The 14,901-nt window shown below is 44.4% G+C and overlaps 2 protein-coding genes across 4 annotated transcripts in view; both read left to right on the top strand.

The window, feature by feature from the left end:
* Window positions 1-2,234, top strand: part of LOC137427079 (CD276 antigen-like) — a 338,480-nt gene extending 336,246 nt beyond the window's left edge. Inside the window, exon 8 of one of the 2 annotated variants that reach the window (XM_078778717.1) lies at window positions 57-2,234. In XM_078778717.1, the coding sequence (XP_078634843.1) occupies window positions 57-170 (114 nt within the window). In that variant the 3' untranslated portion in view covers window positions 171-2,234. The remainder of the gene's footprint in view (window positions 1-56) is intronic. The other variant, XM_078778716.1, reaches the window with a different exon arrangement.
* Window positions 2,235-7,155: 4,921 nt separating this feature from the next.
* The window catches only part of LOC137427081 (uncharacterized), a 90,377-nt gene continuing 82,631 nt past the window's right edge, over window positions 7,156-14,901 (top strand). The window contains exon 1 of one of the 2 annotated variants that reach the window (XM_068116231.2): window positions 7,156-7,479. In XM_068116231.2, the coding sequence (XP_067972332.2) occupies window positions 7,431-7,479 (49 nt within the window). In that variant the 5' untranslated portion in view covers window positions 7,156-7,430. The remainder of the gene's footprint in view (window positions 7,480-14,901) is intronic. The other variant, XM_078778710.1, reaches the window with a different exon arrangement.

The following is a 14,901-nucleotide window of genomic DNA, read 5'->3' as shown; positions in this document are numbered from 1 at the left end:
ATTTTTTTTTCATGTTGCTGAATTTCTTCATCAAGCCATAACTGTTTCCTTGACAGGAGGAAGAGGCTGAAATTACATACGCTACTCTCGCAGTGCTTCCTCAACAACATCTTTTTCCACCTCCTGAACACTCACCAGACACGTCCATCTACGCCGTGATTAAAAGATAACTCTGTCGCTCTCTGACCATTGTTACACTTTCCTGGAGTATAAATCTCAGCAACATATATTTGGATTAATGCCACCATCTTTAAACACTCATCCCAACACATCAAATTGACCTTTGTGACAGTCTACCAGTCACGTGACACATGTAGATACATCCACGTGACATATAAGGTCCGTTACGATGTAACACCACCCGTCATTTGTGATGATACTTCATTTCTCAATGTCAAATCAAGTAATTCCCCTTTCGAGATCAATCGTGTGTTTTCGTAACTTGAGATCCCATTGATTTAATAGTCCCCTATACAAACGGTCTCATCTGATGCAAGACCCCAAAGGTTGGGGAGAGACTAATATATGGGAATAAAATAAATAAAACATTCTCACTGTCACATTGCATTTTGCAAATGGACAAATGGACAAACGGACAAATGGACATTACAATAGAAAACAATGAAAATGTGTAAAATGTTCTTTAATACTAATCACACTTTGTTTGCTCGATGTTGTTCCAAACCCGCATTTGCAGCTTCTTTAAAAATTTGAATGCAAAGCTATAAGTTGTTTAATCCACTTTTGATGTAAAAAAAAAAAACTAATTTGTGTAATTCTACCAATGGTTATCGTGTGTTCAATGCTCCATTTTTTTTTTTTGTATACAACATCGAGGCTCGTGTAAGAGCTACCATTAATCAAAAAAAACGGACACACAAAACATACAATAACTGGAGCGGGAGACAAGTTCGGGAGAGAAGGGGAGGAAGCACACAAACACAACATTTGAGAGCAGGGACATCGGGAGATGTGTGGGAGGGAGAGGGCCTGGGGGGGGGGGGGGGATAGGTATAAAACACATGGACACTGCTAGGACTTCCAGGAAAGAAATCGGTATTTCAAAAAGGTGGATCTGAGGTGAATTAGCGGGGGTAGAAAAGATCAAGGTTTTGGATGGGGGAAGATAAGAGATGGTGGTGAACAGCTGTTTTAAAGACCTGGAGGGTGGAGTGGGATTGAAGAGAGTGTGGGAGTTTGTTCCAGAGGCAGGAGAAAAGCGGAATGAAGGAGTGAAGGTGAGCAGAGAGTCTTGATTTTGGCAGTTTAACCATAAGAGGGTTGCTGGCAGATCGTGTGCGACCTGTAGGAATATTTGGGGGACAGAGCACAGACAGAGCTGGGGGAGCAAGGCCGGAGAGGAGTCGGTAGAAGACGGAAAGACCACCAACCTGCCTACGGTGAGTGAGTGAAAGGCCCTTGGAGTTAGCTTCATCGCGGGAAATTCCAATGATTCTGAACGCTTTGGTTTCAACAGCGTGAAGCGGAGCTAGGTGTGAGGCAGGTGCACCGGCCCAGAGGGGAGAGCAGTATTCCATTGAGCTGCGTATGAAAGCCTTGTATGTGGTGAGTAGCTCAGGTGTGCCAAGGAAGGACTTCGCACGACGGAAGATGCCCACTGCCCAGTCGGCGACGGGCTTTGGAGGCCAGCTTGGAAATGTTGTTTGCCCAGAAAAGATCATGGCAGATAGTGAGACCCAAATGACGATGACTACTTCCTTTAAGGCCTCTATTGTTCCCATTTTCTTGTGGGGTCATCTAAGGGACAGGTTTTGGCCCGAGTCTTTCACGAGCTGGTTGGCCAGGCATGACCTTGGACTGAAGGTGGTTTGGGCAGGAATTTGTAATTTGTTCAGGCTTTCGGTGATAATTCGCCTGCTCCTCGAGAAAGAGTGGGATCTTTGACATCCACCACCTAGTGCGAGCAGACAGGACACCCAGCTAATTAACGTCCCTCCGAGGGACGGAACATTTTGCGCCGAGGCCCGCGAAGCATCAATGTGACAGTTTATAGTCGGGTCTGGAATCGAACCCAGACAAGACAGCTCAAAGATAGGTTTGCTGCCTCTGATGAATCCTCCAGGACATGATTTCAACGAGGAAGGAGATTGAATATTCCTTTGTGTGGGTTGTAAATATAATTGATATTCAGAATTGCTTTGCAGCAAGTTTGGAATCAGACATTTTCCGAATTCTTGTTTAATACCAATAAAAATTTCATTCTTAAAAAATCATTTGTGTTCGCCATCATTGCTGTTCTACAGGTATTAAAGCCAATTCCCTTATTATACTTATAATTCAAGTATAGCTTATAATTCAATTGTAAAGTAAAGATTTTTAAAGTTGTGGAAAAAAATTCTGGAAGTTTCCTGCAGCTGATACAGTTCCTGATACCTTTATTGAACACGTTACATTAGTTATTCGTGTTTGTTGTTTGTGTCCTTTATGACGTCCTCAAGTACAGTAAGTTTCCTATTTGAAGTGATTTTTTCAATTTTTTTTGGACTGCCGGACAGAAAGAGTCAAAAATAAATCGAACTCATCTCTCCATGTGTGATCGGGACAAATTCAGAGCCAAACTACTGTTAAACGGCAGGTTTGTTTTCACCGATTAATGTCCAGATTCTTGTTAAAAAGAAAACATTCAATTGAAATGAAGTTGTTCCTCGATCATAAACTGACATTTGCAGACGGACAGAGAGAAGCGAAACAATAATTGCTTAACCCTGGTTTTCCCTTCGTGTGCAAATAGCCCGTCAACTTAGACTCATCTTCCTCTTGAGAAAATGGCGGAAAATAACTATTCCCATTTATGGAGTGACAAACAACAAAGAAGAAAACTTGTGTTGCAGCATTCGAGTACTGTTTCAGTTTCCTATCCGTGTATGGGATGGCTATTTCCTAACAAAAAACTAGTTGCGATATTAGTTTGTGACGTCATGTTTTGAGGGCAGATGTGTAAAAGAGGAACTGAATGTTTGCGGTTAAATTTGCTTGGATGTATCAATTTATTCCAACTATTCCAGTTGTTTATTGTGCCATCATGGAATTTTAAGATCTGCTGGTGGATTGTGGCTCCAGATAGGGAGGTCCGCTTTCCGCAAATCACAACTTGAGGACGGTGTTTCGTCCTTTGCTCCTCCATCATCCATTCCTCCAGGTTTTCAGTTCATCCTTCCTTAGCATTCCCTTTTCTCAATGTTCCACTGCAAAACTTGGGATTTAATCTTCAAAAACTTACTCATGGTCCATTTCTTTGTTATCACAACACAAAACAACTTTATTCTTGTTTTTCCGACATTAAAAAACTTTATTCTTTTTATTTAAAAAACGTTTATCAGCCATCAGTATTCTTATTCTTAAAAATATTTCTGCTGTCACGTGTCATTCCCAATTCTGCAGACCCATGATCTTTATTACCCCCATTAATCTTGCTGTTGTTTCAGTGCTTCCTCCCCTCCTCCCATTTTCCTATTCATTAATTCTTTTCGTGTTTGTCCCATTGTTCGCTCCGCCTTCCTCTTCCATGAGCTTTGCTCCTATAACAATAATGAGCACTGATAATGAAATAATGTTAACCGATTTAAACACACGTTTCATATAACGACCACAGCAACATCGAAACGCATCGCTGTTGAGATACTCCGCAAGTAGTGACGTCACAAAGTCCGTCCCTGAAACTCAAATTGTTTGTGATGAAACAATATCCCTCTAAGATCGATTATATCAGGGTCAACGTTAATGACAATCACGAACCTGATTCGATTCGACTCAAACTCAGGACTCCAGACTTCGTGGGTTTTTGTTTTTTTTAGCCCCGTTGGACTTTTCCGAAACGGGGGGCTTATGGATTAGGTCTCGCCTGTCCATCCGTCCCTCGGTCCGCAACAATATCTCGGAGATATATGAACCGATTATGTTCATACTTGGTACAAAGACAATACAGGATGGTATACATATGCACATTATTTTGTTTCGCGGTGCGATCAAAAATGGGCGACTGGCGGCCATTTTAGTTGTAAAAAAGACAACCTGATATGGAACTCGTCCCCAACCATTTCTCGGACATGCTTTTACCGACTCTGCTCAAACTTGGCACACAGATAATGAATGATGGCTAACATATGCACCACGTCATTTGTTTTCAAGATCAGATCCAAGATGGCCGACTGACAGCCATTTTGTTACTTAAACGTGTCCCCAACCATTTCTCGGACATGCATGGACCGATTTTGTTCAAACTTGGTACAAAGACAATACATGGTACAAAGGTATACATATGCACATTATTTTGTTTTGCGGTGCGATAAAAAATGGGCGACTGGCGGCCTTTAACTCCGAATAGCAAAATTACTGAAAACCACAGGGGCTACATTTTATGTTTTTTTCTTCTTGTTTAAATTTAAACGTTAGCTAAAACTGCAGGTTTGAACCGTTTGAAAAGTTTGGCCTCCCATCACCCCCGCAGAAAATGATGGCACAATAAATCAGCCTCAAGAAATCCTCGTATTTTTTTTATTTTATTATTTTTTGTATACAAGATCGAGGCTCGTAAAAGACCTAGCATTAATCACACAAAAAGTCAAACCGACACATAAAACACAAAATAAGGGGAGTGGTAGACAAGATGGGGAGAGAGGAGGAAGGACACAAACACAACATTTGAGAGCAGGGACATGGAGAGAACTGTGGGAGGGAGAGGGCTTGGTGGGAGGTGGGAGAGGTATAAAACATATGAACACTGCAAGGACTTCCAGGAAAGAAGTTGGAATTTCAAAAAAGTGTATCTGGGGTGAATTAACGGGGGTAGAAAAGATCAAGGTTTTGGATGGGGGAAGATAAGAGATGGTGGTGAACAGCTGTTTTAAAGACCTGGAGGGAGGAGTGGGATTGAATGGAGTGGGGGAGTTTGTTCCAGAGGTGGGAGAAAAGGAGAATGAAAGAGTGAAGGTGAGCAGAGAGTCTTGATTTTGGCAGTTTAACCAGAAGAGGGTTGCTGGCAGATCGTGTGCGACCTGTAGGAATATTTGGGGGACAGAGCACAGACAGAGCTGGGGGGGCAAGGCCGGAGAGGAGTCGGTAGAAGACAGAAAGACCACCAACCTGCCTGCGGTGAGTGAGTGAAAGGCCCTCGGAGTTAGCTTCATCGCAGGAGATTCAAATCTGCTTACAGGAAATAGTGATGTGAGCTTTCCACTTTCGCTGTATCTGTCCTATTCTTTGGTTAGACTCTTCGTCTGCATATCAGTATGGTCCACGGCACCATTTGGAATACAATACCTTGAAACTGACACGTGACCTATCGAGAGAGTGTATGTAAACAGGTATGATGGCAGGTGTCATGAGGAGCGTTATACATCTTAAGTGTCTATGTCTCTGAAATCCATAGGCACGTCATGCCTGGGCCATGTAAACCCCCTGGGGTTGGGCTTTCAACCCTCTGATCTGGAAATTAAGGATCAGATGTTGGTCATGAGCATGTCATTCAATTCCATGCAAATCTCACATTCTCACCCTGTCTCTTTGGAATGATACTCAAGTGACCGAACCACTATATTTCCACAATCAACCACTGGAAGAGGTACAGTCTTGCATTTCTGGGCCTAACCATCAAGTAGAAACCCTCTTGGGAAGACCTTGTGTTAACACGTCCTCCAAAGCCAGCTTTCGTCCAAACTGGACCTTGGTAAGTCTGGCTTTCTTACAGCCTACAAGGCCTTTGGCCACAGCTCAAATGATCACAGCTTAACACCTTTAAAACAATGCGAATGGATGCCAACATCACGCTTCTATAGCACCGCGAAACCAAGATATCCCATTTTCTGTTCCATTGCTATGGTGCGGGATTTTGTTTTTCATCACCAAAGCAACCACATCCTTGGCCGAGCAACTGCTAAATGGCACGGTTTTGGTGCTAGATGACGTCATTTACATTTAAAATAAAATAATGCAAAGATTTATTGAAAATGGTGGTGTCAGGGATGAACGACATGGGCTAAAAATGCAAAAAATGCATTTTTTAAAGTTTGACCTTGACCTTAAAAATGACCTCTGAAGGTCACGGTACTTATTCCAATGAATCAGGCACCCTCAAAACTATGCAAATGGATGCCAAGATCATGTTTGTAGGTCGTTTAGAAGTATAGACATGCTCCTTTACGTATTTTTGATATTGGTTGCCCCTGCAGAGGTACGGCTTGCTGTGGTAATCCTGAAATAACAGAATGCTACATTTCCCAAATGGTCCCCCATGATTTTTAGAAAATATGGACAAATGTCTGACATAAAAGTGGGTCCCCCTTCGTGCCTCAATCTGGTACCAATTCACCAAATCCAGCCCACTGGACCAAAGATTACCTGTCGATCGTGATCCTGCGGAATGTTATAGACTCAGTGAAAACAAAACTGAACAAACTCAATGTTGAACATGCTGCCAAAATTTAAATATATAATATTGTCTCCTTTATATAAAATGTTAACCTGAACAGTCATGCTTTTTCCTCCACCTCGATGTTTCAGCCCATTATTGTGTGGTCTTTATAAGTGAGGAGTTGTTCTGCACGAATATAACATTTCCCTCCAACGCAACATCCCCCTTTTTAGTCAATGTTCTTCCTGAAAGTCTCCCATCTCATAAAGCCATCTGCTATTTCCTCCATTTGTTGTGAAACCAAAGGACATCCAATGGAATGTCGAGAAAAAGCAGACACTACATGAGGAAAGGGCCATTTTGGCCGGTCACTCCCCGGCCTCACATTTTGATCTGCGGGGGTCGGAGGACTTTTGTATAACGCAGGTCAAGGTCGATGCAAAATATACAGACCAACGTAATGAGCCAAAGAAAGCCACAAGTACGTTGGGGATCGGAAGAAAGCAGTGGAGAGACCGGTACCGAGCTGGTGGTCCTCAAAAACGAAAGATGGCGGAGCCGTGTGGTCTTCCTAAAGCAGGAAAATGGCGGCACCAGGAAAGCATCGAATCATGCAGTAGTTTCTGCAAATATCCATGTTTTCAAAACACAAACTTAAGAGAACAGAGAAAAGCAGAAGTGTGCGGTTCGTGCGGCACATTTTGTGTCAACCTAACGGTTAAAATGACACTGAAGACCCTACCCTTGTGTGTGGTAATACTGCGCAGATCTGTTACAAAACCTTCAGAGAAAAAAAATGTAAAAAACGTCAAAATGTGGAACTGGGAAAATAACTTATACGGGGTGTGTTCTCCAATACGAGATCACGTGGGGAAGAGGAGGCGATATTGTGTTTGGCATGATTGGGGGAGAGATCACCTGATGATACTTGGGGAGGTAGATAGAAGTATTGGTAGATTGATTGGAGTCCTCAGTGTTGAGGTATAGATCTCTCACAACTCGTCGTCCTCACTTGATAACCTGCACCGCATTGACTTGGCGATCCTCGCTCCGATGAGACATGTTTGCCTTCTCTCTCTACGTTTCATTCCTGATGTTCTACTGCACAGGTAAGTTGTTCGGTGATCGCTCTATGTCAGTCCACCTAACACTTGTGCTAGGTGAAGAACTATCTACATATTACAGACAGAAACATTATTTGTCTTCCCTCCAGACATTCGATGTATTTATTTATCTGTCCTTTTATAATTAAATGTTTATTGAAGTTAAAATGTAACTTTGGGCTCACTTTTAATCTGCAATATGTCATCATCATCATCTCTTGTCATCCCCAGGTCTCTCCCATGATGTTTATCGCCCCATTAACCTTTCCTAAGTCTAAAAAGGGTTCTCTCTTCAATCTCTTTCCACACTTTCTTCAATCTCTTTCTTCCTTCCAGGTCTTCAAGCCACCTGTTTACCACCATCGCATATCATCCCCCATCCAAAACCATGATCTTTTTTTTACATCCGTTAACCCCCTCTAATCCCCACGTCCCCCCTCACCCTCCAAATTTTGCTTCTGTATCCATCGTGTCCACCCCTTGTATTCTCCCTTATCCCGCACCATTACCCACATCCCTTGTTTGTCCATTTCCAGCTATTTTCTCCCTCAGCCCTACTGTTGGCCATTTCTCCCTTCTCTTTCTGCTGTTCCTGTTGTTATGTTGCATCCTAATCCATTCTGTGTTCTAGCTCTTCCATGAGCCTTGACTGTACACAAAAAGTCAACCATTTTACTTGCTAGTTTCAGTGATTCCTCCCTTCGTCTTATCCTATTCATTCATTCCCTCGATGTTCGTCCTGCTGTCAGTTATCGGCTGTTCCATGACCCTCACTTCTGTAAGGAAAAAAGTTGCAGTTTGTAAAGGACACACCTGAAAAGCAATGTCAGTTGCGACACTGCCACCCGCAGTACCAGTTAGCCTCCATCGGCTTTCGAAACCTTTTATTGGCAAATCACCAATCCACGCTTAGGGAAAATAATGAATCGACAGCAGTCTTTCAGGAACCCTAGTCGTCCTTTCTATAGAAAGATGCCTTTTTATATCAAAAAAAATACGAGAACAACACTCTTCAACCTCATGAGGTCGACCGATATGCATCCACCCATATTATTACATCATTATACATACGTGTATAAACAAGTTTTGATTTGAATCCGTTCAGCTGTTCTCAAGTTATCACATTTTTACCTGGCATGACCTCTCTGATCTTTGACCTCTTGATGGCACAATCCAATAATTTCATCTTTGCATCATAAATACTTATACCAAGTTTGTTCAAAATCCCATCACTGGTTCACAAGTTGGTGCGGCAACATAATTTTTACTTAACATGACCTTTGTCCTTTTGACCAAAAAATCTAATCAGTTCATGTTTACATCATTATACATACCTGTACCAAGTTTGATTTTAATCCCTTCAGCTGTTCTCAAGTTATCACATTTATACCTGTTGTGACCTCTGACCTTTGACCTCTTGATACCATAATGCGATCTGTTCATCTTTGCATCATATATACTTATACCAAATTTGCTCAAAATCACAGCACTTGTTCACAAGTTGGCGTGGAACAATAAATGTTTCTTAAAATGACCTCTGACTTTTGGCCTTTGACCTTATGAGGCCAAAATCTAATCAGTTCATATTTAGCTCATTAAACATACCTGCACCAAGTTTGACATAGATCCCTTCATCCGTTCTGAAGTTATCGCGGTAACAAAATTATTTTAAGTTAACATGACCTCTGATCCTTGACCTCTTGATCCCAAAATTGAATCAGTTTATTTTTGCATCATAATATATAATTACACCAAGTTTGGTGAAAATCCCATGACTGGTTCACAAGTTAGCTCGGCAACATAATTTTTACCTGATGGGATGTCTGACATTTGACCGTTGCCCTCTTGAATCCAAAATCTAATCAGTTAATCTTTACATCATTACACGTACCTGTACCAAGTTTGAATTTGATCCCTTTAGCTGTTCTCAAGGTATAGACCTATTACAGACTTTGACCTTTGAACTCTTGACCTCAAAATCAAATCAGTTCATCTTTGCATCATAACATACTTGTTTAGCACACCGAACTGAGAGCTCTGGCTCCTCCCTCATCTCCCTTGACAACTTTCCGCTCCTCCTTCAGGCGTTGGGCTCCACCCCTGTCCGGGGGGACGACTATAGCTCCGACCCTCTCTCCTTGTCTGGCAGAATCTCATAGCTTTCTACTTCCTTTTTCTGGGCTGGTGTGAACTCTGTTCTACTGAGATGTCACCCGGCATACCCTGCGAATGTTTACATGAGGTCTAAGACACATTTCCTAAACTTTAATCCCTCTCTATCTTATCACCAACACGACCCTTGTATCGCGCACATTCAAACACAATCCTTATAGCTAACAGATCCCGACATCCTTACATCGAGATTTGCTTCCTACTCGCACGTGGTCCATACTATTCTATACAGTTCTATCTCTCCTACGGTAATCTCTAACGCCCGCCTCCCCATAAACATAACACAGCCTCCCCAGCTTCCCCCTCCCCCCTCCCCCCACCCACCTTCCCCCCACACACCTCTGGAACCACAGCTCCTGCAAGGTGTAAAACTAGGTGTAAAACACACCTAATTAACCTCACCTAAATAAAACATGAGAGGCTGTGGGAAGCGAGGCGTAGCTAAATTTTAGCTATTCTCCCTTCCGGATTACTCCCTTAGTTGCAACCAACAATTCAAAAATGTGCAATGCTATATACAAAATTCTTCTCCCCTTGTATCCTCACTCCAATGTCCTGGGGCGGGGAGAGAATGGCTCCAAAAACAAACAAGCATGTCATATATATATATATGGTCCCCCATGACCACATGGTTCCACTGTATATATATATATATATATATATATATATATATATATATATATATACAGTGGAACCTTGACTTACGAGTTTAATTCGTTCTGTGACCGAGCTCGTAACTCAATTTGCTCGTTTCTCAAATCAAATTTCCCCATTAAAATGCATTGAAATGCTATTAATCCGTTCCAGCCCGCCAAAAACCACACCAATTTTTTTCTAAATATGCAGTATATATAAAAATATCTCGCGCTTTATATTTCACCTGTATGCAGCATACAAGTTGGCAGGATGGCCTGGACTGGAGGTACGCACACTTGACTCTAAACTGTCCAGCCTGGGTTTGAATCCCGACCCAGCTATAACCTGTCATGTCGGTGTTTCACAGGCAGGGTGATTCATCAATGGGTGTACCGCTAAACTGGGCGCCCCGTTTGCGTCCCATTAGTTGTTGGATGTTAAGGATCTCACCGTGTCTTCCACAAAGAGAAGGCGAGCTATCGCCGGCACTCTGAACAAGTTGTGGCCTGGCATGCTCTTCTCCTCTGCCGTTATATACGTCCTCCTCGGCATCTTTTTCCAGAAGAGCCCTGTCTCGTCACAGTTGAAGATTTGCTGGGGGATGTATCGTTCGGCTTCTATCAGTTCGGCAAAAGTTATAATAAAATCTTCAGCTGCCTTCACATCCGCCTCACCAAGTCGACAACACGCACACCTCGCTCATGTTTTTCGACGATTGCGTGTTTTATATCCAAGCACATCATCCTCTTCTTCAAAATAACCTTCAAAATAACGCTCCAAAATAACCAACATGCGAAAACAAAAACAAAACAGCAGCGGTATACGGCAGATATGCTTGCACGGCAAGATAACCACGTGACCGGAACCCACCTGGTGGCGGCTGGCGTAAGCTCCAAAATAACCAACATGCGAAAACAAAAACAAAACAGCAGCGGTATACGGCAGATATGCTTGCACGGCAAGATAACCACGTGACCGGAACCCACCTGGTGGCGGCTGGCGTAAACTCAAAATAACCAACATGCGAAAACAAAAATGCAGCGATATACGGCAGAGATACTGTACTTGCACGGCAAGATAACCACGTGACCGGAACCCACCTGGTGGCGGGTGGCGTAAACTCAAAATAACCAACATGCGAAAACAAAAATGCAGCGATATACGGCAGAGATACTGTACTTGCACGGCAAGATAACCACGTGACCGGAACCCACCTGGTGGCGGGTGGCGAAACCTCGTAACTCAAATCTCGGCTCGCATCTCAAAGCAATAAACCGCCTGAGCGACGGCTCGTATCTCGAAAAACTCGTAAGTTGGTGCACTCGTAAGTCAAGGTTCCACTGTATGTATATATATATATATATATATATATATATATATATATATATATATATATATATATATATATATATATATATAGTATATATATATATATATATATATATATATATATATATATATTGTTACGGAACCCAACGTCGGCCTCGGATCCCTTCTCGAGGGGGGGATTAGTCCCCTCGTTTGTGACTGACCGACGTGGGTCCTGAAGCTGCACAAGCTCCCTCCAGAGGCAGGTGAGCAGCTTCGTTCGCGACCGCGGATAAGATGTTAATTTGCCGAGCGGATGGCAGCCGCGGCACGAACCGTTAACAGAGACTAACCCGATCCTGAACGTTGGCCAAATCGTGCCACAGGTTTTCAATGGGGAAAAGACAAAGATGACGGATGTGAAGAAGAAGAAGAAGAACAGAAAGGGTTTGAAATACGAATATAATTTATTACTAATATTTACACAATTAAAAGAAACCAAGGAGGAGGAAGGATAATAAAATAAAAACAGAAGAAGAAGAAGCGGACACAGTGCACCTTAGCTTACCTATAAACAGTCTTACTTAACCCAGGACAGAACAAACAAAACAAACTCACGTACACAAGAGGATGGAATGGCAGGAATGGTTTGGAGGGATGAGCAGGTGGAATCACAGGGCACAGCGATCAGGTCCACTCCGGGCGGGAAGCGAGGAGCCGGCAGCTCCTTGTATTCGGCTTTACACCGCACACCGGCAGGGTCACTCGCTGCCCCGTCAGGGCTTCACGCGGCTGGTTGAAACGGGGCTGGTTGAAGCGGCTCTCTGCAGAAATCAGCTGGGTCACGCATCTGCCGTATCTCTGACGCAACTCTTTTCAAAGGCTTCCGCGCGCGCTTATATCTCCCTCGAGCGATCGAGCCGCCGGCCGCCAGGACACGCCCATCGGTGAGGTCGCCTCGGCCCTGATTGGTCGCGAGGGCCCACCGATTCCGCCCCTAGAGGAGGCGTTGGCAAGGCCACGCCTTGTTCCCGGCGCTGGGCCGACTCCTCCCACCTTCGGCTCCGAGATGACCTCGTGGCTAATGGAGTCTTGCAGCGAAAACAACCACAACCCACAGCTGCAGCAGAATGCAGCGAACCGCCCGATGCAGTTGGCATGACAAAAGGGGATGTGCAGGGAATCTACCTTGTCTGAATTCGGTGCAATGGAGTGTCAATTAATGGAAGACACAGCCTTAATCTAATACACACAATAAGGAGATAACTACTGAACAGGGAGATCTATGATTTGGCTACGTGATTGTATATGACCTAACTAAGGGACGCCCTTTGACCTTTATACACAACAACTGGAGGAAGGAGGGTGACATTTTACCACAATAAAAAAACACAATTCTCATATCCACAACACTGCACCATCCTCCTCTTAGGGATGTCCCCGGGCCTATTACTTTTACTTTTAGTGTGGCACGTAGGTGTAGTTCCCTCTACATTTAACCTGACCCTGAGTGTGACAGTTTTAAAACATAAATAAATATGTCCCGCTGCTCCATTGCACCCTACCTAACAGACTCATGCCCACAGCTAACCGAATTGCGGAATTGTCTTCAAACTACAACATGAACGATGGGGGAGCATTATTTACAGTTAACGTTACTTGTATTTACAAAACTCAACCCAGGACCTGTGATTGCTCTTTTGGGGGGGGGGGGGGGAGGAGACAGCTTGCTCTGCATCGACGCACCATGAAGCACCCAAAAGCGCACCAAAACACCATCAAGCACCAATCGGTGCACAGTCACCACAGTTCCATAATAAAAATAAACCAACAAACCCTGGTGGTGTCTTGCTCTTCGGCTCCCTCTGCTGGTTAATGCTCTTCCAGATGTTGTCAACTTCTTTGCTGGCGGCCTATTTGCAATAATAAAAGTGCACAACCGTGTCCATTTTTATTTATTTATGGCCCACAGGGCCGACTATTGTGGTTCACCTGTGTGGCATCGGTGCCCTGTGACCAAGGTCCGCCAGCAAGATCTCGGGCCTTCATGGCCGGTTCCAGCAGAGGGGCCATGCCCCAACCCATGGGGTCCATAAGTGGTGCTCAGTCACAGACATGTGGTTCATCAGTGGTGCATCGATGCAGACAGCTGTGGTTGCGAGAGCTCTGGCACACAATGGCGGACTCCCGCACGCTCCCCTCGGCGCCCAGTGGCGCACAGTCCTCGGGTGGGAGACAAGGGGGGGGGGGGGGGGGGAAGAAGACAGGTGAAAGAGGGGTAAGGTCACAAGGGTACACATCAACAAGGCAATGCAAGACGAGGTGCGTACGGAGAGCGAAGTGAGAAAACTCGTCCCTACCGTACGCCCCCCCCCCCCCCCCCCACATGTGACCTACACTACCCTTGCCCTTACCCCATATTTACAACAATTTACACATTACAAATCCGTCGCTACCGTCACGTCTTCCCCATATTTCCCCTACTCCAAATTCGTCTCCGCAATCCCTCTAATCCAAAATTTGCCATCACCCAAACTCATCATCAATCCTCATAAGGAGGGAGAGATGGAACACAGCACAATGTCACACCCACGTCATGATGCATCTCACATCCCAAACATTTGCACAATAAAAAATCAAAAACAACCTGGCATGGTGTGGAGGTACGTCATCTCAGGTGAGTGGATGTAGATGGTGCGAGGCGATCTCAATCCTAACTACCTTCTAAATGACTTTAATACCCTTTACACTACCTGGGGTCCTTCCCTGCCAAACCATTGGCCATCTTACTCTATGTGGTTTTAAGAACGAAATTCCCATTGACCAAACTGTGGTGCTTCATCAATTTAGGGTCTCACTCCCCCGGTTCAACTCCCTGTGCCCTTGCACAATTTCTGGGCTGAGTCGTGTAGCTCTCCCAGCAGGTCTACCCACCTGCACACCTCCACCACTGTAGTTGCCTCCGAGCTTACCTGCTCCTTACCCTAACCTATCTACCTGGGGAAGGCCCTCTGGCGCTCTCCCCACTCTGTGCCCTCTGGCACTGGGCTACCCGGGTCCGTCCTTTGGATCCTCGGGCCCCATCCACAACTCTACCAGCTCCCAGAGCCCACCTGTGGCCTCACCTGGCCGACATCCTAACAGTGGCTGAGTGTCCTTTCATCTACACACACTAACAGGCTACACGCCCAGCCATTTCCACGACACTAATGCACCCATCCAACCATCATTCTTCCACCACGCACCACAGATGCCAATATCCAACCACAATTTACCTATACCCTCTACCTAACTCTTAAAACTACCCTCCCC

This window comes from Myxine glutinosa, chromosome 5 (genome assembly GCF_964187855.1).
Source record: "Myxine glutinosa chromosome 5, kmMyxGlut1.1, whole genome shotgun sequence".
NCBI classification, from domain to species: Eukaryota; Metazoa; Chordata; class Myxini; order Myxiniformes; family Myxinidae; genus Myxine; species Myxine glutinosa.
This window is presented reverse-complemented; position numbering and strand designations above follow the sequence as displayed.